The sequence below is a fragment of the Vespula vulgaris genome, chromosome 17 (genome assembly GCF_905475345.1).
Source record: "Vespula vulgaris chromosome 17, iyVesVulg1.1, whole genome shotgun sequence".
NCBI lineage: Eukaryota > Metazoa > Arthropoda > Insecta > Hymenoptera > Vespidae > Vespula > Vespula vulgaris.
This window is the reverse complement of record NC_066602.1, coordinates 4656233-4682529: the sequence shown is the minus strand read 5'-3', so window position 1 is coordinate 4682529 and position 26297 is coordinate 4656233. Positions and strand designations below refer to the sequence as shown.

Below are 26297 nucleotides of genomic sequence, written 5' to 3'. Positions count from 1 at the left end.
TATTAGACGCTATTCGTAAAGGTGAATATTTAAAAAAAAAATTACAATATTGTTATATCATTATTATTTTTCGAAAAATGTATTTACGTCGTAGACATTTTATTTATCATTTTTTATTTGACACTTTTATGAATTATATGTATTTAAATATAAAAAGATAGTTATATATGAAATAATTTAAAAATAATTGCGTTTGTGTTAATTGTAATTACGGCTGTTCACCAACGGTTTACGCCAACAAAGAATCTAGGATTACATTTATTAATTTATTGGATGGACTAGGAAGATTGTTTTTTTTTTTATTTCTTTTTTATTTATTTAAGTAACTCGACTGAATAATTTCGGTTGGATTTATAATATACATATACATATATATATATATGCATGCATATATGTGTAATTATAAATATGTGTATGTGTATATATAAATTACAAGAATGTTGTATTCGGAATAGCATTCACATATTTAAAATATACATTTATATTCCACATGCATGTGTTTTCTAAGCTTACACCACCATCTACATATAATATACGCCATAATTAGATTATTTCATATATATATATATTTTTTTTTCACGTATATTATAGATGTTTTCGCTACACTATTATAGTAATTGTTTTTTTAAATGGATACACAATTCATTGTGTTATTACTGATGGTTTGTTTATCGCGCGTGTGTGTGTGTGTATGCACGAAAATTGGAGAGGTTTTTAGATTTTGTAAAAATGACTATTCTTTTTTTCCTTTAAGCTTTCAAGACGTCTCCTTGGTTAGGTATCTCATTATCGAATTCTTCTACGGTTTCAACGCTTCGTTGTGGTGTTGTAGCCTCGTTATCATTTTCCGTAGGAGTAATGGTAGACGTTGGAATTACTGTTCCATTTTCGTTTTCTTGAGGAATCGTCGTCTCGTTTTGAGGTTTAATGTCGATGACACGTACACGAATGATCGTTCCTTCTGTGTCGTTACCGTTGCTGTAAACCGTTTCGTTGATTGTCACGACGTGCCCATTGATGATCTATAATTAAACAATTGATTTAATCATAATAATAATAGTAAACATATTACAACATATTACCAATATAAGATATAATAATAGAGAGTACTTTAGTGTTAGAAGTAGTGTTTGCTCCTTCAGGAATTTTATTCCAACGTGTTACAAATTCAGAATTTAATGGAAAATTTGACGCCATATCCGCCATGTGATCTCTAAGTCGTTTCATCAGTTCTGAAAAAGTATAAATTAGGAAAGATTATAAAATTTTACTGATGTACACCTGATATATATCTGAATACTTTATTATATGTTATATTATCGTCCATTACTGGTAATATTTTTTTCTGTATACTTTTAAAAGATAGTATATATCTTCAGTTAACGATTCTAGGCCACTTTCTCGTTTAAATTAACGTTCCATATTACATAGGGTTTTCGGTAATATGGCGTTTATATATTCATAACGTTCGATTACGAAGGATTTTAATCTTCCAGGAATTAATAATTGATTTCATTTTTTAGTTTCGATTTCGTTTCGGGATTATACTTAATTCCTATATTCGTGATCGAACGGACACGAGATAATTAAAACAAACGTTATTCATTATGAGGCGAAAATGACTACATACACAATTTTTATCTTTATTTATTTATTTATTTTTTTATTCTTTGGTTTCGTATCATCTTGCTCCCGATTTTATAAAACGACGGACGTTCACGATAGGAGGCCATCTCTTACGCAATAATGAAAGGAAAGTTAATTCGAACAAGACCGAATCATTTATTATCCCGTTTAAAGTGAAGGGTTATTTTACGAGAAAAGGTGGACGTTATAAAGTTCCGAGCATTGCAACAGGTATATTACCAAGACATAAGGTAAACGGTGCGATTTAAGGTACATTATATTAAGGCTAGCCATAAGAATAGTAACTAGGTATTACACGTATACCTTAAGGATCAAAATAATATAGCCTTTATAATTTTTTATGTTAGATACGAAACGTAACACGTCTTTGAATCTGTTTTAAGTTTTTTTCGCCGCGAGAAAATTCATATTTTTCCTTTGCCTTCGATGTAGTAGAACACTTCGATTTTGATTTTTTTTTATTTACACATTTCTTTTTACTTTTGTCATACATTACCGATACTAATATTATTGTTGCTATCAAGATGAGTACGTCTAATAGTTTCACGGTATTCGTTTTACGAGTTTCTCGAAAGGACTCTTTAAAAGATAATAAATTACTCGAATGTCTTTTTAACTCTGTTCGTAGCACGCCATTGCGAATTAATTTCACGGAAGCGCATAGTTGGCATGGAGCCGACATCTTCAAGCTCGATAATCGCCTCGAGTCGACGGATCTTGTACAATACGTATGTACTTATATACAAGATGGCCCATTTTAAAACTATTTGCTGAACCAGTGAAATATTTGTCGAAACTTTTAGCGATATTAAGAACATTTTTTTATTTATGAAAGCATTTTAATTTTAAATTAAATTAAAAGATTTCAAATTATTCTAATTTTATTAAATTAAAAGACTTCAAATCTTCTTAATTCAATTATTCTTTATTATGCACATTTTTTAATTTTTAATTATTAACTATATATATATATTAAAAAATATACTTTATATAAGTTTATGTATGTCATAATCAACGATTGAGATTATTACTGTCAATATTTACTTTTCTTTAAGAGTAATCAAATAATTTTTTGTTTTCAAGATCGATATCAGTTTTATTTATCGATCGATTGGTGAAATCTTAATAGTTAAAAAAGAAAAGAGAGAGATAATGGGAAAAAGATCATTTAATCAGTGAACGTCAATTCGTATCGAACGGTAGAAGCCTTTCTGCGTCCTTGAATAATAATGGTCAAATTGACGAGTAGGAAATTGGAATCTACAAACCCAATTGGTCATTTCTCGGCCGATAACTTTCGGTCTCTTTCTCTCAACTTTTCACTTTTTCTACTCTCGTCATCATTCTATACGATACTATGTCATAGTCAATCAAAATAACCTGCGCAAAATGGCGGACAACGTCAGGTGAATTTGAATAATAATTCGTTATGAGACTCGATATTATATGAAAGGAACGATTTTATTGAAAATCTCTATCCATTAATCGAGCGGCTCTCACACCGTTTTTACGTTGACGTCTCATTTTGTTTTCTCACTGAATTATTTCTGTTGTTTTAAAAATTAGCAAAATTTCACGTAAGATTATAATTTTTCAAACTTGGAATTTGTGAATTTGAGATAGATAAAGAAAAAAAGAGAGAGAGAGAGAGAACGCTTTAATCATAAGTATATACACTACGCTAGGCTGAGTTTTCATATTATCATTGTGGAGGAGAGAAATAAATGAGCCATCAAGTGATGATAGTTGTCACATGTAATATGGGTTAATTCTGAGGAGACAAGAAACGAAATTTAATCGAAATTGATTTTTTTCCTTTTTCTTTTCTTTTTTTTTCCTGTAAAACCATCGAAGTAATATTATGACAATTGCATTGGCACATTTATTATCAAGTAATTTTGTTAGTTATTCTATAGTTTTGTTAGTAATTTCGTTATTAATTTCTTTCTAGAGATTTTTATAATTATTATTAAAAAAAATCTTTTCGTATGTTTATTGCAAAGAAATTGTAAACATGAAATCGAGAATGGTAATGAAATAATGATATACTTACCACGTAAAGATTGTCTTAGATAATCGAAATTAACGCTGCTTGGCCTAAACAAAGACCATGATTCATCGGAATCGGAAGAATCGAATAATCCAGGAATATTTGGCCTACCAAACATGTCCATGTCGGATCCGGGAAGAATGAGTACCGTATCGACATTTTTTTTCTCGTCGCTTTCCTCAGATGTGTCGAATGCTGAAACAAAAAAAAGGGGACAAACAAATTATTATTAACAATTTCCACTTAAAAACCATAAAATCAATAACAAAAAAAATCAAAAGATTTATAGAAATGTATTAATTAATTTATTTGCAATTACATTAGTTTCAACGCAATTATAATCGATGTCGATAAATAAAGCATCGTATTTACCGATCATCGGTAACAAAGTCATTTCAATCCCAAAAGGCAAACACGTTATTTAATAAAATAAATAGAAAATTGAAGAAAACAATTGGGTCAGTTTGTATCAGAATATTCTTTGTATGTAAAATTACATACAATATTTCATATTAATCAAAATAAAAATTGGATCGAAGTGACCAATAACAGTTACAATTTTGTTACAAAAAATTGTTATTACCAAGACTGTATAGTTATCAAAATTGTGATAGAAAGGTCAATGTATTTTTGAGATCAGATCAAGTCGAAATATTTTATCTAAAATCGACTCAGTCGGTAATCGATCAAATCGTGTGTCGTTATATATTAAAGGGATAAAATGTGACGTCTTATTCGTAACAGCTCTAAGAACGTCCCCAAAAAGGTTAGCAACGTGTCTCTCCGATATATGACATGTGGGTGGGTATCGTTCTGGAATTCAGAGCGATCGATAGTGAGTTCCTTAAAAGGAACACACATATATAAATGTGTATATATCTGTGTGCGCGCACGCGCTAGCAGGTATAGAGCGAGCCATACGTTCTCGTCGAAGCTATCCAAGTTCCAAGGGGATGCTCGAGTGAGTCGCGCGAATTATTCGAATTGAATCGCTCGAATGCTGGATGATTAATGTCATTTCCTATTGAAAAGAGAATGTATTGGTATATGTGACTCTCTCTCTCTCTCCTTCTTTCTCTCGTCCTCTCTCTCCCTCCCTCTCTCTCTCTTTCTGTATGGAGTGTATGCTTTTGACTCCCAATAGCCCCCTATCCAACCTGTCAAAATTATTCGGAACGTTGATAGAGTACTTGCCTTATTTATTTCGATACTTAAATTTGCTATTTTTCGTGAGAATTTTATTATAAAGGTGACTTGATATTTATTTCGTTATTTTCTTTTATTTCTTTCTTTCTTTATGATTTTATATTATCGTTATTATTACGATGTTTGCAGTTTTACAATTTGTAATTTTTATACAACAGTTTATAAACAAATGTTATTATAAAAGTTGCCCCATATTTATCTTTGCTTTTTTTCAAATAACTACATTGTTGTAACAATAATAATTATTTTTTAGTTAGGCTAATTACTCTTCGATAGACATTATAAATTTATAATATAATAAAAGTTTTTAATTCTACGAAAAATTAGAAAATTGTTGAAAATCATGAAATTATGAAATCGTAAAACGATGAAATCCTCTTATTTCCTGGGGATTCAAATCTTCTATTATTCGTTATGCAACAATGTAAGGGGGGAGGCAGAGAGGGAGCGAGGAAGAGAGGGAGAGAGAGAGAGAGAGAGAGAGAGAGAAGCTCGTTTTCGTTTATTTGCAACGTTGCTTGATGCGTAATACATTCCTTTGTAAACATTATAGTACACAGGCGGTATGTCTGAACAGTACGTCGAACGATTAAAGCCATGTCAGATCTTGGAAGATATTCGTGAAAATTTAGATTTCTATGAGGAAGGAATACATTAAGCGATATGCACATATAATTATTATTATATGTTTCATAAGAGTTATCTTCATGTTGAATGATTTATATTTCTTTTCATTTGTTCTAAATATTTCAAATGCTGTAAATAAAAACAATATATAACACTTTTTTTTATGTGGACTATTGTATATTCATATCAAAGATTACTAAAAAATGATTACGATAAAACGATACAATTGAAACTTGTAAAAAACATATTCTATGTGCGTATGTATATATGTTTATGTATACGGTGGTTTCTAACATAAGATGTTAGAAATCCATGTTTTGAAGAATCGATCGAATATCCAATTTACATTAAATGTTATCAATTTTGATGATATTAAACGTTTAATGCAATTGTACGTCTCCCCCTCTCTCTCTCTCTTATTTGTCAGATATTATTGGTATGTAGGAACGTTGTCTCTCGTCGATCATAATCAGAACGTAGTTACATGGCTGATCGGTTCGCGCAAGATTAATATTGTTCTCGTGTATCCATCCGATGCACCTTGTTAATTGATACCTGCCTTTGTATTCGAAGACGCTTCGTAAACTGTCTCGCGAGAAAATTCATGTTTATCCATTCGAGTATATTTACGAATAAGACAACTATTTAAAAAAAAATCATCTATTGATCAAAATCTATTGTATTCATCGTACTCGTCACGATCAAAAAATGGAATTCGATTATTGAAAAAATTCAAAATAATTACAATAGAAACGTGTTTATAATTTCTATCATATTCGACATACCTATAATTAACCATCTTAATCATCCTATATAAATTATGTAGTTTCTAAAATTTGATCACCAAATCTGCCAATTTTTGTTCCGACAGGAACAAGTAATGTTGCTAATCTACTCTCTCTCTCTCTCTCTCTCTCTCTCTCTCTCTCTCTCTCTCCTTTTAGTTCTCTTTTGATTTTATTCGTGATCATTACCGCGAGGGGATTATATTGACCCAAATTGACTCCTACATCTCGCCTGCGTCACGCGCAATTGACAACTAAGCGAGCGAATTGGATAATCGGTAGAAGCATTCTGCGAAATCAGTTCGTGTATGTGTATATGTATTTCTTATAAAGTGAGTAGTATCTTATAACTTTTAATATTTCTTCATTATTTTTTGCACATTCATTAAGGATCGCACACATATAGATATTAAGAAAAATCTGATCGTTTCTTATAGAAATTGCTTGCAACATTTTATATATAACCCTTACGACCACTCTTTAGATAAACATACAAGGTGATCTTTTTAAGAAACTTCAATCGTATCGATTTGTTGAGATTATTTATTATTAATCTTTTCTCTCTCTCTTCTTCTTTTTCAAGAAACATTAAGCGGGTTTAATGCGATAAGATCTCCAAAAAAAAGAACAAAAGAAAACAAACAAAAAAGAATAAAAACAAAAAAAAGAAAGAAAGAAAGAAAGAGAAAACACGTAGTAGAGGTTCCAGCTGTGTGTTCAGCACCAAGTGTCATTGACTAAAGAATAAAATAGACGACTATAGGGGTGGTGGTGGTGGTGGTGGTGGTAACGGCTGCTAGTGGCATATCGGCCTTGGCAAAATTCCATTTCCTTTTTTTCTCGATAAAGTACACGTCTCTCTAGAAAGTCAGCGCCATTTTTACGAAAGAAAAGTCTTCTTAGCTTCTCCTCAATCTTTTACACTCCCCAAAGAGAGGAATAAAATCCATTCCGAGTTTTCATAATTTATTCTTTTACGTCGTTTATATCATTCTTTTGTATATTTACTTATTATATTGTTTCGATTAGAAAAAATATTTTAAACGCGATTAACATAATGCATAATCTAAAAAATATATCTATATATATTATTCAGTTGATTATGTTAAAATTTGAAAATTTGTTCGGTTTGAATTATCACTTCAAGTTAGTAACTTACTTTTTTTATTTCACTTTTTTACTATCGGTAAAGTTAGGCAAATGAAGTGCATCTCTCTCTCTCTCTCTCTCTTTAAATTCACGGCAAGGAGAATAAATAAAGCAACGGTAATGTTTATCCGGAAACGTCAGGCAATTAATTATTTTCTCGCCTGTACGTTTCGTCAATCAGAGGATACATTTGAGTGAAGGTGGATGGGGTAGAGGATGGCATGGGAGAGAATTTAATTGGAACGCTGAACGATTCGCTCGAGCACGGAAGTCGAAGCATCCATTTCCTCCTACGGCTTATAGTTTGGCCGAATTAACGGCAGGTAACCAAGGTAATTGGGTCGTACCATCGATGTCTATGCAAGGATCACAGTAGTTCCGATGTGTTTTACCTTCGATAAGATATACTAACGATACGATTCTATATCGACGCTTATCCCTCTTCACCGATGCTTATCGAACATCCAAGCTACTCATATCTAACTACTCAAATTATCTACGCATTTATTTATTATTAAGTATCCAAAAGGAAGATAATGTATATACACACATGTGTATACGTAACTTTACTATACGCTGCTATACTATATAATATATTGCAACACTTTATATGGACTACCCTTATACACATATAGACGTATAGAGTGTTTTTTTAGTAATTAATTAATTCATTAATTAATAATATCTATTAAATAGAATTTTATATATAATTTTATTTTTATTTACTTATTTTTTTCTATTTATTGGTTGATTTTACCAAGGATACAAATCTTAGTAATTCTAGGCTTTTTTTCTAAACAAATCGAGACGTACAATAAATATCCTTTCCACAGTAACTAACAAATTAATTAGAGAACGTTACGTAAATCGTTTCCCCGTTCATTACATAATACTCTAACGACGAGTTAGTAGTTACGTTTAACGTTCACGTTTCCCCTGGCTTTTATCAATAGCTTGTCCCATCTTTGTAGGGTTATTAATTAGAGAGGATGTAATGCGATATTACCGACCGAATGAGTGTTATCCTATAGCTAATTACTTGCAACGTTATTAGGTTATGTTGTAATCGTATGTTATTAACGAATTACGAAGTATTTCTATTTTTCTTTCGGTCATGTTTATCCTTTCTCTCTCTCTCTCTCTCTCTCTCTTTATATATATATATATATATATATATATATATATATACACATGTACATTATACATTATATATAAGAGCTTCGATGGCTAATCTGAATTAAATTCGATATATATTAAGAGCAATGTTCTGTTGTGGTACTCCGAAAGGAACTACTTTACTCTCTACTAAAGTTCAACATTCGATCCGATTGGACGAGTAAATGTATTGTTTTCTGAATAAATGGATAAGTACAAAGGTATGATGTCAGTAAAGTAGATCGCTATAAATCGGTAAGATTGAATCTCTATCGTGTGTGAAGTTTTTAGAAAGATATTCTTTGTTTTTTCTTATAACTTAAAATATTTCAAGATGAAATTTTTATTTATTTATTTATTCAGTAACTATGAATATTAATTAAAAAAAATAATTTGGTTTATAACGATATGATCAATAATTATTAATCATTTTCAATCGAATATTGCACTTTTTGTGTATAGGTCATGTGATTTAAAAATGTACTAGACGAATCACGTGATTATTAACAGACAAAATAAATAGATTTTATTTGATTTCTTTTTAATATTTAATGAAGTAAAAAAAAATAGAAAAGCAGATAAAGCAATTAAATAATTTCAACGTTTTCAAAATCGAAAGAAGGAGAGAGAGAGAGAGACAGAGAGAGACAGAGAGAGAAAGAGAGAGATGAGAAGGAGAGTGGGAAAGAGAGAGACTGGCGAAGTAAAATCTGTTCTTAATATTTTTAACACGCTCGGTGATTCATTCTCAGATAAATATAAATGCAGCAAAGAGGGAGAGAGAGAGAGAGAGAGGAGAGAACGGAAAAAACTCGTTTGTGGTTTTGGAAAAGACTAAGTACAGTCATGGAAAAAAAAGAAAGGAAGAAAAAATAAATGTCGATATTGTCGAGTAAAGTCGGAAAGAGTAGTTCTAAATCCGTCGGTAAAACAGTTTTTTCCGTGCAAAGTTTGTTCTTCGGCAAGTGATGACTTACGTGCGCGCACGCGTGTATGCATGTATGCTGTGTTCATGTACCTATTCGAGTGTATATATGTATGATCTAATCTGACTGCATACTAAACTATAAATATACATACGTACATATACACAGAGAAACTGGTAAGCGAGGTATTATGAAGCTTGGAATCGAAATAGCGCGCGAAAGTACCTAATACTAGTACGTACTTGATGTCAAAGGCGTAATAACTTGGAAGTACTTGACATTCGTGAATGTGCAACGATCGACATATATTTATGCGAAAGATAAAGGAAGAGAGAAATATATAGATGGATGTATAGAAAGGGTCAGAGGTGGTGAAAGCAGGCTTTACGTACACGTGTTTCCGGTTATGTTGCAATTATATGCTATGCATGCATGCATGCATGCATCCAGCTAGCAAACATGTGCATCTTCCATCTCTGTCTCTCTTGTTTCCTTTCGTGACACGACTTATTGCAAAGTCAGTGTATGAAAACGTCACATGTTAAAATGTCGCCGTAAGAGCTTGTGCCTTGGCTTGACCGATTACGCCATGTATATATGTACGTACGTATTCATGTTTGTATCAAAGAGAGAGAGAGAGAGAGAGAGAGAGAGAGAGAGAGAGAGAGAGAGAGAGAGAGAGAGAGAGAGAGAGAGATGAATGCGTATAAAAGAGAGGGGATTGAACGGGTGTGCGCATGCGTATTAAATTGGAGTTGAAATTCAACGGATATTGCATTTTGTTGTGGACGTGGTATAGCTAATAAAGTTCTATTAACGTAATGTAATTTTCTGTACTGCTTACTCATTCGCATTAAATAATTTTTTTGTTATTATTTTCCTTTTTTCTTTGTATGCATGTACACATGTATATGTGTATGTAGATCGATCGTTCAAATTTCGTTTCTAGCTTTTATTTGTTAGAAATGCTTCCATTTGCTACTTTGATGATTTTATAACCATTTTGTTTAATTGTGTGCATTTATATTTGAAAACGAGTTCTTGTTTTCTTGTCCGTGTACGTTTTATTTGGGCTGCCATCAAAATCATTTTCAGTATCTTAAATTTAAATAAATAAAATAATGTAACATAATATACATATTATATTAACAGCTTCCAGGATTGCAGTTTGAATATCTGACAAAAAATATTAGTTTATAAAAGCGTCGAAGAGAAGTAATTGATTTACAAAAATTAACTAGAAACTCTCGCTCACCGTGTACACACACACACACATTCCTGGAGAAAGAGAAACTCTTAGGAAAATAATAACGATTCAGTTTCCTCGTTGTCCTCGTCATCTTGAATTCGTCCTAATCCAAACTCCTCGACGATCGAGATTGCTGACGCGGATTTTCTATGCGGAGGAAAGATATCGTCTATTCCTCAGCTATGCTTGTTACACAATGATGCTGTGGACTAGTCTACTGTATATCTATCCCATATTATTATTCAGTGCGAGTATCTAGTAAGATCTAGCAAGGAAGAGAAAGAGAGAGAAAGAGAGAGAGAGAGAGAGAGAGAGAGAGAGAGAGAGAGAGAGAGAGAGAGAGAGAGAGAGACGAAAGAACTTATTCGTAAGGATGATTTTCTTTGCACGACACGAACAAGTCCTTCAGTGTTACTTCCGACTACGGTCGTCGATAATTGGTAGCTGTTCCACTTGTTCTTCTTCTTACTCATCTTCATACTCTTCTACGCTCTTTCCAAGTCTTACTCTGAAATTTGTCGAACGGTACTTTTCGATTTTTCTTTTCCTTTTACTTCTTTTTTTTTGGATGCTGCTATGCACTAACAACTACAGTAACGATGACGTAACTAACTTAATTTGCAACGACTGAGAATACATGGTATACATGTGTGTATATATATATATGTATGTATGTATGTATATATGTATGTACGTAGGTATGTATGTACGTATGTACACATACACATACATATACAAGTGCACGCGCTTGTGTTTGTATATTATTATTATTTATTTTATTTAATTGTTGAAATTTAAAATAAATGAATATTGTAATTACTTTATAATATTGTATTATATGATATGTCATACTATTAATTACAGTATTAATATAACATATGTGTTAATTAATGTACCATAATAATTTATTGTAATATCATATTAATATTTATGATTATATCGTTAAAATTAACCGTAATTTTAAAAAAGAAAAATAAATTAAATTTCATTAAAATTTCAATCGAAAAATGTTTGGCACTTTTTACCATATGTCGGTAATTGTTATGTTGATAGTACAATTTTCTTATTATCGATAAAAAAAATCTAGTTGGATGCAAAATAAGTTTATAATATAAAATTTAAATTTATGTAAAATTAAACGAATTTAAAAAACATTCACATACACACACACTATATGTATATTTTATTCGCCTACTGCATAAATATAAATTTTTTTTTGTTTTTTTTTTTTATTGTTGTAACTTATGGACAATGCGGAACGAAGAATGACATTTACAGGAACGATTGCATTGAACTTGACGTTCGTTACGTTGGAGATCGATCCATTAAGAACGATTAAGGAAAACTTGGGAAACCAGTTTTTCCACTGAGCATATATGGTATGTGTATGTGTGTGTGTTCGTGTATATATATATATATATATATATATATATATATATATATATATATATATGTAACACTAGCGGTAGTAGTTTACGTTTCAGAAAAATAATGGAAAAATACGGAGAGACAGGTAGAGACCTTTCACATGCAACTTGGATATGTGTATACATATACGGGGTTGCATCAATAAAATAATATTTTCCGATTAAAACTAACATTTTTATGTGAAAATTAATTAATATAAAGAAAACTTTTGTTAATTATCCTATTTATCTTGTATATGTGTATACGTATAATATTGTCGGTTAATATATTGTTGTAAAATCAAGTAACATTTTTGATACCCTTATCAATATTTAGTGATTATTTATTTTCTATTAAATATAATGAAACTAATAAATGTTACCTTTCGTATAAGGATAAAATCTTTATCAACATTTCATTATTTCGAAAAGAATCGAGAGATCAAACAGGATTGTCCGTCTGAAAAATCCAAATCCAGGGACTTTACTTTTCTTTTATTAAACACGCACACACTGTGTGAGTGTGTGTGTATAATAAAAAAACATCGAAAGAGTTGCATTTCATATACCGTTACTGTTATCATTACTGTTGTTATTATTAATATTATTATCATTCTCTCCTTATCAAGATAAATTATTACAGCTACTATCTATCTCATCCTTCGAATCCCTCATATTATAATGTATAGATGTATAAAAGAAAAATCGTCATATCCATAACAATTTTCTATATTCGATTGATAAAAGCTTTTCTACCATCGGGAGACGGCAAACGTAGGAGAAGAAGAGGTGAAGGTGGAAAGTTTGGGAAAAATATTGAATTGAGGATAAACAGAACGGAGAGCATATACCCGTCCTCTATAAGACCGATAAGAACTTTTATTTATTTCATGACGCTGTTCAATTCGATTTTCAAAGTCCCTGCTTTTTTTCGTAAGACAGAAAAAGATGCATATATATATATGAATAAAATAAAGAGAAATTAATTGATTAAACAATTGACTTATTTATTTATTTAAAAAGACTTAAAGATCAGAAAGAGAGGGGGGGGGGAGGGAGGATAATAGCAACGGTTTTAATGTCGTAGTTATAACAACATCATTTTCTGTGCTCTGGAATGCGAAGAAAATTTAATTAAATCTTTTTTGTCTTTCTGTTTCTCTCTCTTTCTCTCTCTCACTCTCTTACATACATGTTTCAAGCACGTTCAACAAATATTTTTACGAATAATGCCACGAACTATGGCGTTACGTGGTTTTACAGAAACACGATATTAACGTGGCCAGTAATTTTCACAAGAAAATACGTTTCTTCTCTCGTCTTCCTATTCGCTACAAAAAGAACAGTGCGATATATATGTATATGTACATCACACACATATACGCACGCACGTCCGCGCGAGTACAGAGGGTGGGCCAAAAGTTTCTAGATAATCTCAAAAATCAATCCTTTCTTCCGAGATATTTTAGGCCAATTTCTGTTTCGGATCGTTAAACTATGAGCCTAAAAAATCTTGAAAATAGAATAATTGATTTCAAAGATCACCTGGGACATTTCGGTCCCAACTAAGCATGTACGTATTATAGCATAGATGTAGGTATGAATTTGATTCCATATATATGTTAATAATATGTATATATTTATCTTTGAGATTATAGCATCGACTTATATGTTTGCAGTAGGGCATTCACTTTGTTGGTGTCGGTATGCATCACTGACCACGTTTAACGTCGTACGGAAATCCTAATTACTGCATTTAATCCAGCCTCACTTGATTATCATACTTAAAAGGTTTGTTACGTGAACTAACATATCTTTGCTGGGGTCAAAAGATCAAATTTATAGGGTAAAATTAAAATAAAATTAGAAAAATTGTTGGAATTTATAAGATAATGTTTGATACTTTTTAATCACTCTTTTTTAGTTTTGTATAATTTTGTTCATTTCATAAGTATTAAATTTTGAGGTTAGAATAGAAATCACGAACTTTCTTTTTTTCTCATATTACTTTGAAACATTTTCATAGGACTCGTGAGAGAGGAAGTTCGAAATATCTTTTCACTTGGAAACATTGAAGAGCACTCGTGTCCAGAAAGATACTTTTCACGGTACGTTATCGAAAGTCGTAAAAGCTGTGAGAATCTCAGTTCCATGATTCTGGATAGTAGCAATGGCAGTAATGTATTTATCGTGCTGGTGACCATCAGTTTCGTTGGAGTATGCCACGTCGAATTTCCAACCGGTCAAAGAAACTTATGCGACTGCATTCTCTTCCTCACCCCTCGCTTACAGATACGAGCCATTTATCTATACGTATGCATGTACAGAGTGGCCCAAATCATTTATGAACGAATATGTTTTGTTTAGCAAACTTTCACAAAATTACAAATTTCATTTTTATTTAATAAGACATTAAAATGTCGAAAGAAATGTAATCTTGTTATTTTACAAAATGTTGTCGAGTGTATTTATTTATAGGTCGAAATTAATCACTCGATGTACATACGAGTATAAATGACAAGAGTCAAAATGCCAAAATATTGGTAATTTTGATTATTTTATAAAATATTTTCATCAAAGTATATTTATTTACAGATAGAAACGAGTCACCCTGTATACGAGTGTATAGTCGGTAAACGTTATTTAAATGCAAAAGCGAAGTGGCGAGTTACTTGGAACGAAATTGAGGTAGTATTTGAGGTTAACTAGCTTTACGGTGGAGAAATGGACGGTCAGCATCTTTAACGAGATCACTCGGCTCTTCTGTACGTATAATTGGAATCGAGTTATTTATTTATCATTTTTTCTGTTTGTTTCTTTTTCTTTTTTTCTTTTTTTTATTTCGAACGAACGTTTTTCTAACGGAAAATGTCAAACGTAATGTCAAGCTAATTATCGACCGTGCAAAACGTTTGGAAAACGAAGTCACGCGAATTCAACATGGACGATGACGGACGCAGTGGAAGCTCGTTGGTTGATTCGACTCGACTCGACTTCCTGACAACTCATGCATCCGGCATAGCAGCATGTGTTGAAAGGCATATAACGGTACGACAAATGTCGTGAATCGAATCCAAATACGTTATATACGTAAGTAGTTAGCTCTTTTCCCATAGAAGGGAATGCTAAATCGATAGGCGAGTTTCTTCCTTTTTTTTTTCAACAGAAAAGAAGATATTCGAAAATTTGGAAAACTTCTTTATCTTTAATGTAGTTAAAACGTACAATTAAGTTAAATATTACGTTAAAAAAGTATTAGCAATATTACAAGCTATGTACTTATAATTTATTTTATAAATACAACAATCGTTAATATCACAGAGAGATAGTAAATGTCTGTAAAAAAAAAAAAAGAAATAAAATATTATCAACACTTTTTTCGTACATATCTATCTTCATTTGCATTTGAATCTTGTTCGTATACATGCGCCTGACGTTTCGCGCGCGTGAGTGATAGAAAGAGAGAGATGGTGTGAGAAGGCCATTCGACAAGTAAAAGCATTTCGTATGAGAAAACTTTTGGATCCATTTATGGATTTATGTGTGAGTATTATGCGTGAGTTTACATATGAACTATGAATCGATGTGAATAGCCGTTAATATGTGTATACGTTCGTGTGAATATATGAATGAGAAGGGTTTTGCTTATTGGACGATGACGAAATATTAATGGACATTCGCTTCTTCGGTTAAACTTTTTAAAGAGGTTATGAATCCAAGACGAGGCCAAGTCGAAAAATTTCTTTCATTTTCTTCGTTTCGTCTTATACTTATATATGTCTATATAAATGTGCGCGCGCGTGTGTATATATATTTTTTTTATCTCGGTGCTCGTGGAAGTCGTGAGAAAGGAAAAGAATTTTATAATTGGACGCCGAGGGCCACTCTCTTTTTTTTTCTCTCTTTTACTTGCAGTCGGTTTCGAAGTTTTCGAGACCCGCCATTCGAAAAAGTTAAAAGAAAAGTTTCAGCGGATTCAAAGATCGGGGTCTCGTACTTAAGACGGCCTTACAAAGTCGTCGACCGTTTCAATTTCGTTTTCTTTGGGAATCATAAAGCCTCTCTTCTCGCCTGAGAATGCACCTTTTTATCTTCTTTCTCTCTCTTTTTTTCTTTCTTACTAATCCCCCCTTTTTCCAGTGTCATTTTTAATTTTTCACTTTGACATTGCTAATAATCATTTGTCAAATATAATATTATAATCGATAATACGTAGATTTCTCTTATCTTTTTCTATTTTTATTCATTATTATTTATTTTTAAATTTCCATACTGTACTAATCGACAATGTAGGTTCATATATATTTCCGTTATTTAAAGTATGCGTAAAAGAACATGTTACATAAGATAATAGAGAAGATCTAAAATGATTTTCTTAAAAAAAAAATTTGATTTGTCTTATCATCCTGATCACTTTTTTATGGTTCTTTTTTCCTTATTCCAGGGGGAAAAAAGAAAGAGAAGGAAGTTACGTGTATATCAAGCGATGAATCTAACGAACCGAGTAAGGTGGGTTACAGACCATACGGAAAAAGGTTTTCTACCCTCGAAAAGTTTCATTTATCACGAGAAGGAGAAGACGAAGACGAAGACGAAGACGAGAAGGAAGAAGAAGAGAAGGGCGAAAAGCAGAAAAAGCAGAAGAAGAAGAAGAGAGGGAGATAGAAGAAACCCTCTTCCTTCTGTAAGAACTTGAGCACTACTGTTCATATTAGTCCGAGGGAAAGAATTCAATCTAAGTGGGGACGATCGGCACACGTACGATAAACAGAGCGTGATTGACGTACGTGATTCCAGTTTCTTCTTTCCCTCTGGCTATTTCTGGGGACAACTAAACATCCAAATAGCAAGAGGAAAATGGAATTGTTAATATTATCGTATTTATTTGTTTCACTAGATCTATCACAAAAAAGTTCTATCACAATTTTATTTAGTTTTCTAATTATTTTTAAATGAAAGAAAGTAGGGTGTATAAATAAAAGAATGTATATGCGCGTCCGCGTGTATATATATATATATATATATATATATATATATATATATATTCTTGAACATTTATTATGGAACTAAAAATATGTGAAAAACAAAGCGTATAAAAGTTTCTCGCATAGATAGAATAGTTAAATGATATAACGTGTAGTTAGGGTTCAAAACATTTATTCGTAATAACGAAATTAGTCACGTGTTACGATTTGAAAGGACGCGTTTTGTAATATTCAAAACCTTCTGCTAGTGCCCCTTGGCGATCGTTTCGACTCGAACGTATATCTCGAAAGGAGTACATAAATGGAGAGAGGGAGAGAAAGAGAAAGGTTTCAAACCCTCTCTCAACCTGTGTGACTATCATATCGGGGGAAAATAAACGGAGCGTGGACGAGGAAACGATCGTGTGATATATCTCTTTACTAAACGTTATATGATGCTTCGGATTGACGTAAAAGCGAGAAGAGAAGAAAAGAGATGAGAAGAGAGAAATGCACGAAAAGCTGCCAATAAAACAACAATGCCTTCTCATTGGTTAGTTATATTTTCCGATACAAGCTCCGTGTATTTTTACAAAAATCGAAAAGAGAACGAGGCGAATGTATTTTCTTTTCATTTTACTTTCATGTCTCAAAATGTCAGTCATTTATAAAACACATCGGTATTGTATACATCATAGATTATAGATCATACGGATCATATGCGTCATTATAAAAGGCTAAAAGGATATGAATAACGTAATATATTTATCTATATAAAAAAAAAAAAAGAAAAGATCGAACGCGAAAGAATGTCTCTCGAAATATATTATAGATGGAGACGTTCGTTATTGGATTAAAATGGCCACTCCTTTAAACTTGAATTTAATCTTCTCCCCTTGTTCGCAAATCGTAAAGTCTTACGACACTTAAATTAGCTTCCAGTCGATACACACATATCGTCGCTAAAGGCTGTCTCTGTCGTTCTCGTTTTATCATTCTCTTGTATAGTTTCGAAAGGTCACTTTTCTTTGTTAACAACTATTCCACGTTAACGATCTATAGATTATTCTCGAAATTGTTCATCGATATATCGTTTTCTAATCACACATTTTTTCGTTCATTATGCGCAAATAGAATATAACCTACATTTGAATATCTTTGTTTGATACGTACATATATGTAAATGTCAACGGATAACCTTTCGATCTTATTGTTTATACTACACTCAAGTATTCAAGCGAGAGAAACGACGTATCGATCTATTTCCGTTCGAACGTTCATATATATGTGTGTGTGTGTGTGTCTATATATATATATATATATATATATATATATATATATATGTATGTATGTATGTATGTATATGTGTATATATATTGATAACGCCATTTTTTCGTTTTGTCGGGCCAAGAGAGATAAAAATATTATCGATGTAAAGTAATAGCTAAGGAAAGAAAAGACTTAATATATATGAATTATCGATTTTACTCGACGGGTAAAAATGTAACGAAGAAATCCAAGATCGTAGTAATTTGCGACCTTTCGAGTTTATAGTAATAAGAAAAAAAAATATAAGAGAAAATGAAAAAAGATGACTCATCCATTTTACTTGGTCGATAACAACGAGGGCAAAAAGTTACAATTAAAGAATTCAAATTATGACCAATGATCTCAAAGCACATAACAGAGAGCAGATAATACAAAAGAGAGAGAGAAAAAAGAAAACACGAGTAAATACTTGTTTACTAGTTATCGCAAAAATAATTTAAAAAAAAGCGAAGCAAAGTGAGAAAAAAATGATATTTTACTCACCAGGAAATGCATAAGAAAATGCAAGGAAATACGTAGCGATGATATAAATGTTAAAAAAGAGCTTCATGATGTTGTTCACTTATTGAGAAAAAAAAAAATAAATAAAAATGTTAAAAACAAAATTAAAAAGAAATCTTTTGAAGACCAAACTCGTTTGAAAAAACTTGCGAAGTTGTTTCGAGGACGGTGATTGAATTCGTACTGACGATGAGAATTACTAGTGGTAGTCGTCAGTCGGGTTCTCTCGGCTTTAGCCCCCACGAAACGAACGACTATACAACACGTTGGCGAAGGAATCAAGGTCACTCACTCGCTATGCTCGCTTGAAAACAACGTACGCTCTTGTATCGTAGAACGCCGTCATTTCGCGAGACTTTTGTCTCGGCCGCGCGTATACGCGCCCGTCGACTTCGTCGTCGCGGTCCGCGACTGTCGACCAATCAGCGTACCGCTACCGACCGATCATGTGACTCCCGATGAGTCATGTGGTACTAGGTTGGCTCGAGCCCCTCTCATTTCGTCTCATGTCGCTCTTGCGGACGGTTGTTTCGTCTGCTTCTATACACTTTTCACAAAAAGGTTTAATACCTTTCTTTTATTCTTATTTATTTCTTTTTCGATGAACATTACTTCATTTAAGTATTTATATAAGCATTAATTAAATACGTATTTTTTTCGTTACTTAACATTTTTATTTTACGTGCGTTTGTATGTATGTGTGCTTATACAAGATTTATTTTATTTATTCTTGCTTCTTTGTATTTTTTTATCGTTTCATTTTCGTTTCCGTTATATTTTTTTGGTGTACTACTTTTTTGTTTTTATCTCTCGACGATTATTTTTATCGTAAAATTTGTTACTACTTTTTTCTTTTTTCTTTTCTTTTTTTGTAATTTCGTTAATTAGAAAATTGGAAATTTCTTGATAGCAGTAAATTTTGTTAAAAAGATAGGAAAATAAATTTATTTCGATACTTGTATAATCTTGACTAATTATAGAATTGTGATTCATGAGTCACTAGAGCGATAACGAGCGACCTGTAAATGTTACTACGAAGAGCTTGGATACCCTTGAGAACAATGGAGAATTAGAGGAACATATAGGACGGTTAATAACAAAACGTGAGATTCTACGACGTAGTATCCTTTTGAATCTTTTCTATCGATGCAAAACGTTTTATAACTACAATTGATTCAATAAATTTTACTTATAACACTATATTCATATTGAATATAATTAATTATTTATCGAGTAACTATATATCGAATATAATTAATTATTTAATTTGATATTTATTAATTTGATTATGCATTAGAATGTATTTGTAGGATATTTAAATGTTTAATTATATGCATATTAATATAAACGGTTTAACAATTTCAAGTTCATTCCAATGGTTCCCAATTTAGGATAAAATATATCGATTTGATTTCATTTTTCATTTTGTCAAAATCAGTTAACAGAGTAGAGTGTCAGAATTGGTCACGAAAGTGACATTAATACTCTCCGTCGGTAACGCAGAGACCGTACGAAAGCTATAATCCATGAAAGTTAATAAGACGAATGAGTGGATGCACGAGTTAAATCGATCGTCATTCCACTCTTGCACCTGAACAAGAATGCGTTTGAGAATCTTTGATTTCAAAGAATATCACCGATGTAATGTGATAATTATCGCTGAAATTTTTTATAAATTAAGTTATATAACATTATTTATATATTTACTATATATTTATAGTTCGCATATTATTGTACTTAAGAAATCTTGATATAGTTGAAATAACAAAAATGTACGTGCATTGATAATATCGTTGCATGTCGAGCTCATTTTTAAAATTTATTATTTTCATTATGAATTTGTCGTGTTATATGCATACGTATCTCTTTGCTAAAAAAAAAAAAAAAAAAAAAAAAAAAAATAAAAAGAAGAACTAAGTTATTAGTCAGTAATGATGATAATAGTCATTAATTATTTATTATTTTTATCATATCGTCTTAAAATAACTAGTTAATGACTTTCATGTGCTTTTGTATTCATCTTTGTCGTTAACGTGGTAACTGTTACGTGTCCATACTTACGTTTTTCTTTTACTTTCAATTTTCCGTTAGATTCTAAAAATATTAGAACTTCTTTCTTTAAACTCTACCAATGAAATGTACTAATATTTGGTAAATTAATTTGATTTCCCTGATTTTTTCAAATAATTAACACTTTCTTATACTCAATACTGTTACAGAGAATATCTGTGTATCGTACATCTGTACACATCGTAGCAGATAACGAAATGGCGTTCTTTAATATTTTATTTGAGAATAGAAATAAGAAAATATGATTGAAAATATGTTAGTATACAAGGATTATCAGTTAGAATTTATTTAATATTTAACTTGTTTTGAATATAGTCAAGTTTTATGCGCAACAGCTTTCTTTTTATTTATCAACAATATCTGTGTATATATATAGGAAATATTTTTTTTTATTTTTTATTTTTTCATACTGTTTATATTATGGACTGTGTATACATCGAGCTCGCGCGCATGTATATATATATTTATATGTGTGTGTGTGTGTGTGTGTGTGTGTGTGTGTGTGTGTGTGTGTGTGTGTGTGTGTGTGTGTGTGTGTGTGTGTATATAGGTACATACACACAATAATTTATGATGTACGTGAGATCACAGATGAATATTTGGATACCGATGATTTCCATTGCAAATTGTTAGTATCGTAAACGAATGCGGAATTAGAGGTAAACACGGTATTAAAACGAGCTGTTACGAAGCTGTTCGAATAACGTCATGGCTTTCGTGAGATACCAAACAATCGTTATAAGCTCCGAAACACAATCCCTTTCTCTTCTATTTATTTTTTTATCTTTATTACTTTTTTAATTTTTTTATTTTATGAAATACAATATCTTTTGTCACAATACATTTTTTCTCTTCACATAGTTTGAATGCTATCCATTTAATTGTTAAAATATTTAATCAATTTCTTTTTTGTTCCTTATTATTTAATTTTAAACATTAATTTCTTTCTTTTTTCAGGAGAAAAGAAATAGAGATTCAATCGGTAAAACAGAGAGAGAGAGAGGACGTATTGGGATTTAAATTCTTTCGCTTGACTCGCACGTTCGAACGAAAGGAAAAGAAAAAAAGGAAAGGTTGGGGGAGAAGTGTAAGTTCCCTTCCTCCCTACTAAACCCTTTCCTCTTCCCTCTCTCTCCCTCACCCACACCCTCTCTCTCTCTCTTTCTCTTCGTTGAGCACAGACAATGGATAAGAATGAAGCAAGCGAGATCTCGTTTGGCGTTTTTCTTCTATTCGCTTGGAGCTATGAATACAGGAACCATTATCGATGACGTTTATTGGCCACGACTCGTCGAGAATAAAGATACTGCTTGCTTGCATGCTTTGCTTCGTTCGTTGCCTTGATACATGCAGACATAACGTGTTGACCGTGCAACGTGAGTGTGTCTGCCATGTTTTAATAAATATTAATTCGAGAGAGAGAGAGAGAGAGAGAGAGAGAGAGAGGGAGAGGTAAATCGTTCACAAAAGCAAACTTGTTTCCTGAATCATACTTCTTTCTTATCAACGTCGATTATTTACCTCGATTTTATCATTAATCTGAAATATGAATCTTCTTATTTTTCTGAAACTCTTGTTTCGATTTCAAAATTCTCGATTTTTATTTACTTCGTTATTTGATTGAAATGATGTTTCAATTAAAAATCGTGATACATTTTTTAATAATTTTTTATCGACAAGTTTGTAATGATTTTTTAATTTTCTTTTTCATGGGTCTTCTTTAATTTAATTTTTTTTATTTCTCACAATCTGTCTTATAGTTTTTTTCTTATTCTACTCTTATGTTAGTAATACTTATCTTTTCGTAAATAGAGTTCTCTGTGTGTTAAAGCGATTTCAACCAGTCTTGAAAGACGTCAGCATTTCTCTTTATTGTAAACGTTTGTTTACGTTTCAAGGTACAAGGAAAAGATTGCCTTTTAGTCCAAGTTTTATCGTCTAGGCACGTGCTTCGCATTCTTTCTCAGAAGATTATAATTCGACGAAAGAATTCAACGCCAGGGAATTCATTGAAATAGACGAAGCGAATTGGATTTTAGATTCTTTTTCAGAATTGTATTAATTTTGTGGTTTTAAAGAATAAACCATTTATTGTGGTTTTAAAGAAAAAACCAAATATTATTTCACGTGCGTAAATAAATATTTAAATTTCAATCTACAATCTTTCATTTTTATAAATATTTAACAACAATGATATTTTGGAAACTACTTGAGAAATATTTTAACAAGGATAATATTTATTTAAAACATTTATTTAATAATTTTTTATAAATTTTCAATATTATTTATTTAATAAAAGATATTCGCGGATGGAAATCTTTGCTTGCAAAATTTTTTCATATTTTTGGACTTTATTTCTATGGATATCAAACTATAATGATTGATTCTCATAGTTTGGATTAACAAAGTATCGGTTTAGATAGTTTTTAACTTCGTATATCATATTTTTAATATTTTCTTATATAATAGATCGAAAAATCATAATCTTCGTGGGGATAATTGTACAGCTAGCCACTGAATACGCGCGAAGGTCCATTTAGTCTTCTTGCTACCAATGACTCCGTCATTTTGAATAATTTTTTGGTACCGATTGCAACAGAATTTCGTCGTCTTGTTAATTACAAACAATTAGTATATTTTGTCTAACGTACATCCTTATCTTATATATCAATCGATTGTCGAAAACGCGATTTTTATGCGTGAATGTCGAAAGTCGTGGGATAGCCTTGTTTAAAAATCCAAAATAAAATCTCAGCTTCTCGACGTCCCCCGGGAACGTTTCCTAATTAAAATTTTCTTTTTATATTTTCTCAATGTCGATACTTTTCTCATCTATTAATGATGCTCTAACGAATAATCTATCATTAATTAGTCGTGTTTGATTGTATATCGTCTTATATACGATTTTCATATACATACAGACATTAGTACGCATTATCATGCATATAGATATCCTTGTTACGGATATATAACATATCGATATGTTCTATACACACACATGTAGGAGTACACGTATCCAATTTTCTATTCTATTAATATCGATTTAATATTTTTCAACTTTTTAAGATGCATAAAAAATAAAGAAAAATACGCAGTCGTTAAAAATAATATTAACCTAACCTCTCTACACGATGCAGACGTAAGTCTATTTTTTTTAAGTACATAACATAAATGTAAGCATGCATGCACGCATATATACACACACACATATATATGTATGGATGTGTATATATGTATATGTATTATTTGAAGAATTACGATAAATACTGGCTATCAAAAACACGTGTATACGATCAAAGGACGATCGAGAGCTCGGCCTTGGCACGTCTTTCCCGTTCGTTTCTATTAACGCAGTCTTCGCTGCTGTAAGCAGTTTTCTAGACGTGCAACAGTGTTCAGACATACTCTTATTTTTTAAATTTTTATTCGTCTACATTTATATATATATACATTACATATATGTATATATATATATATATATAATCTATTATAAGTTTAATTCAATCATTTATGGTTTATTAATCCTTTCTTATATCATATTAGATTCCCAAATATGCAGCATTTATATGTTGAATATGCAAATCATATTTAAATATTGTATGTATAACATTATATGTATACACATATTCATATACAAAAATATATTTAATTTTAATCAAGAATATTAATAATATTCTTGAATTTCGTCTAGTTTTTATTCATCGTATTTAATTAATCTGTCGACTTGGACATATTCGATAGCAACTATCATGTACTTTTTGCTTCTCTTTCTGTATAGTGTATACAAGTAAGTTTATTTTTAAGAAAGTTCAATTAAATGTCAGCTAATATATAAAAAGTTACAAACTATATATTGAATATGTAAATTACATATACACGTTATATATATACGTATACTCTCTATATATATACATACTTGATCACATTTGATAGCAACTGTCTATCATGCAGTTTCTTCTGTTGCTCTATCTGTATGGTGTATACGAGTAAGTTTATCTTTAAGAAATTTTAATTAAATTTCAACTTATATAAGAAGTTAGATATTAATTTAAACAAACAGCGTATTGAATATATGAATTATGTAGATTACTCATTATATGTATATATATATATATATATTTATATACATTTTACATAATACATTTTATCTTAGTCTAGAATATTAATAATATTCTTGAATTTTCTCTGGTCATTATTAATCGTGTTCAACTAATTTTTGGACGTAGCAATTGTCATTTACTTTCTGTAGCTCGATTAAATTCTAAATTTCGATTAAATTTCAACTAATGTAAAAAATTAGCTATTAATTCTAAAAAACTGTCTATTATGCTATACAACTTGATGTGCTTTATAATTACTTCTTTTAATTTTACCATAATTTTATACGCTGTATTATAATATCTAGAGATCTTTTTAATGTTCTTTCTTTTTTCTTTTTATTATTAAAGCGTATGAAAGATGTAGTAGTAAGTTTAAAATTTTAGATCATGTAATTTGAATAAAAAACGGTTTTTAAAATAATATATAAATTGCAGAAATAAACGCCACAACATACTTTAATTATTTTTATTTAGCATTTATAATTTTATTTGACAGTGTAGTTTATTAACACCTTTTTCATTCTTCGTGTTGTTTCTCACAATATTAGCGATGAAAATCGGACATTCAATTGCCCGATTTTGTGAATAAAAAAAGGATTGATACGTGAAATGTGTGCGTTGATTGCGAGTGGTTTGTTATTTATCGCGTAAGGTAAGATCAGATTGAAATTAAAGTTAAAATTAATTAATTATTTGTTTTTGTACTTTTTTTTTGCAATAATAACATACATTTAAATATAATATAATATACGTATAATGTACGTAAATATTTTTTGTTTGAGTAGAAGATCACGTTTAAGGTTTCAAAAGATAAAATAGTCAGTCTGAAAATAAATTTCGCCGAAGTCTACGTGGAGACTGGTACCGACAAGACAGAAAAGACGAAGACAGATAAATTGTACGACGCAAGCGTTGATTCATCTTTTGCCTCATCATATAGTTGTTAGTCGCCATGATTGCGTACAGAGTAAATCATACATACTTACGTATCGCGTTAGCGCTTATGTGTATGTAGGAAGGCGTCACGTTTATGACTTGTGGACTTTCTTTCTTTCCTCTATTCTTAACTTTGAAGAAAATTACTTGGTAGAATATTCTGTTATCATTAATCATTATTATTTTTTTAATTTATT

The 26297-nt window shown here is 31.0% G+C and overlaps 1 protein-coding gene and 1 long non-coding RNA gene across 2 annotated transcripts; both read right to left on the bottom strand.

Annotated features, from left to right (window-relative positions):
- Positions 1 to 47: 47 nt before the first annotated feature.
- On the bottom strand, positions 48 to 19286 carry LOC127070017 (icarapin-like). The gene is made up of 4 exons (XM_051007794.1): positions 18977 to 19286; positions 3701 to 3892; positions 1111 to 1232; positions 48 to 1022 (listed from the first exon to the last, which is right to left on the bottom strand). The coding sequence occupies exons 1-4, from the start codon at positions 19041 to 19043 to the stop codon at positions 750 to 752; spliced, it is 654 nt and encodes a 217-aa protein (XP_050863751.1). The 5' UTR covers positions 19044 to 19286; the 3' UTR covers positions 48 to 749.
- On the bottom strand, positions 8597 to 18966 carry LOC127070021 (uncharacterized). Its single transcript, XR_007783937.1, has 2 exons — positions 10801 to 18966; positions 8597 to 10643 (listed from the first exon to the last, which is right to left on the bottom strand). It is a non-coding gene; the product is annotated as an uncharacterized LOC127070021 (long non-coding RNA).
- Positions 19287 to 26297: the final 7011 nt, after the last annotated feature.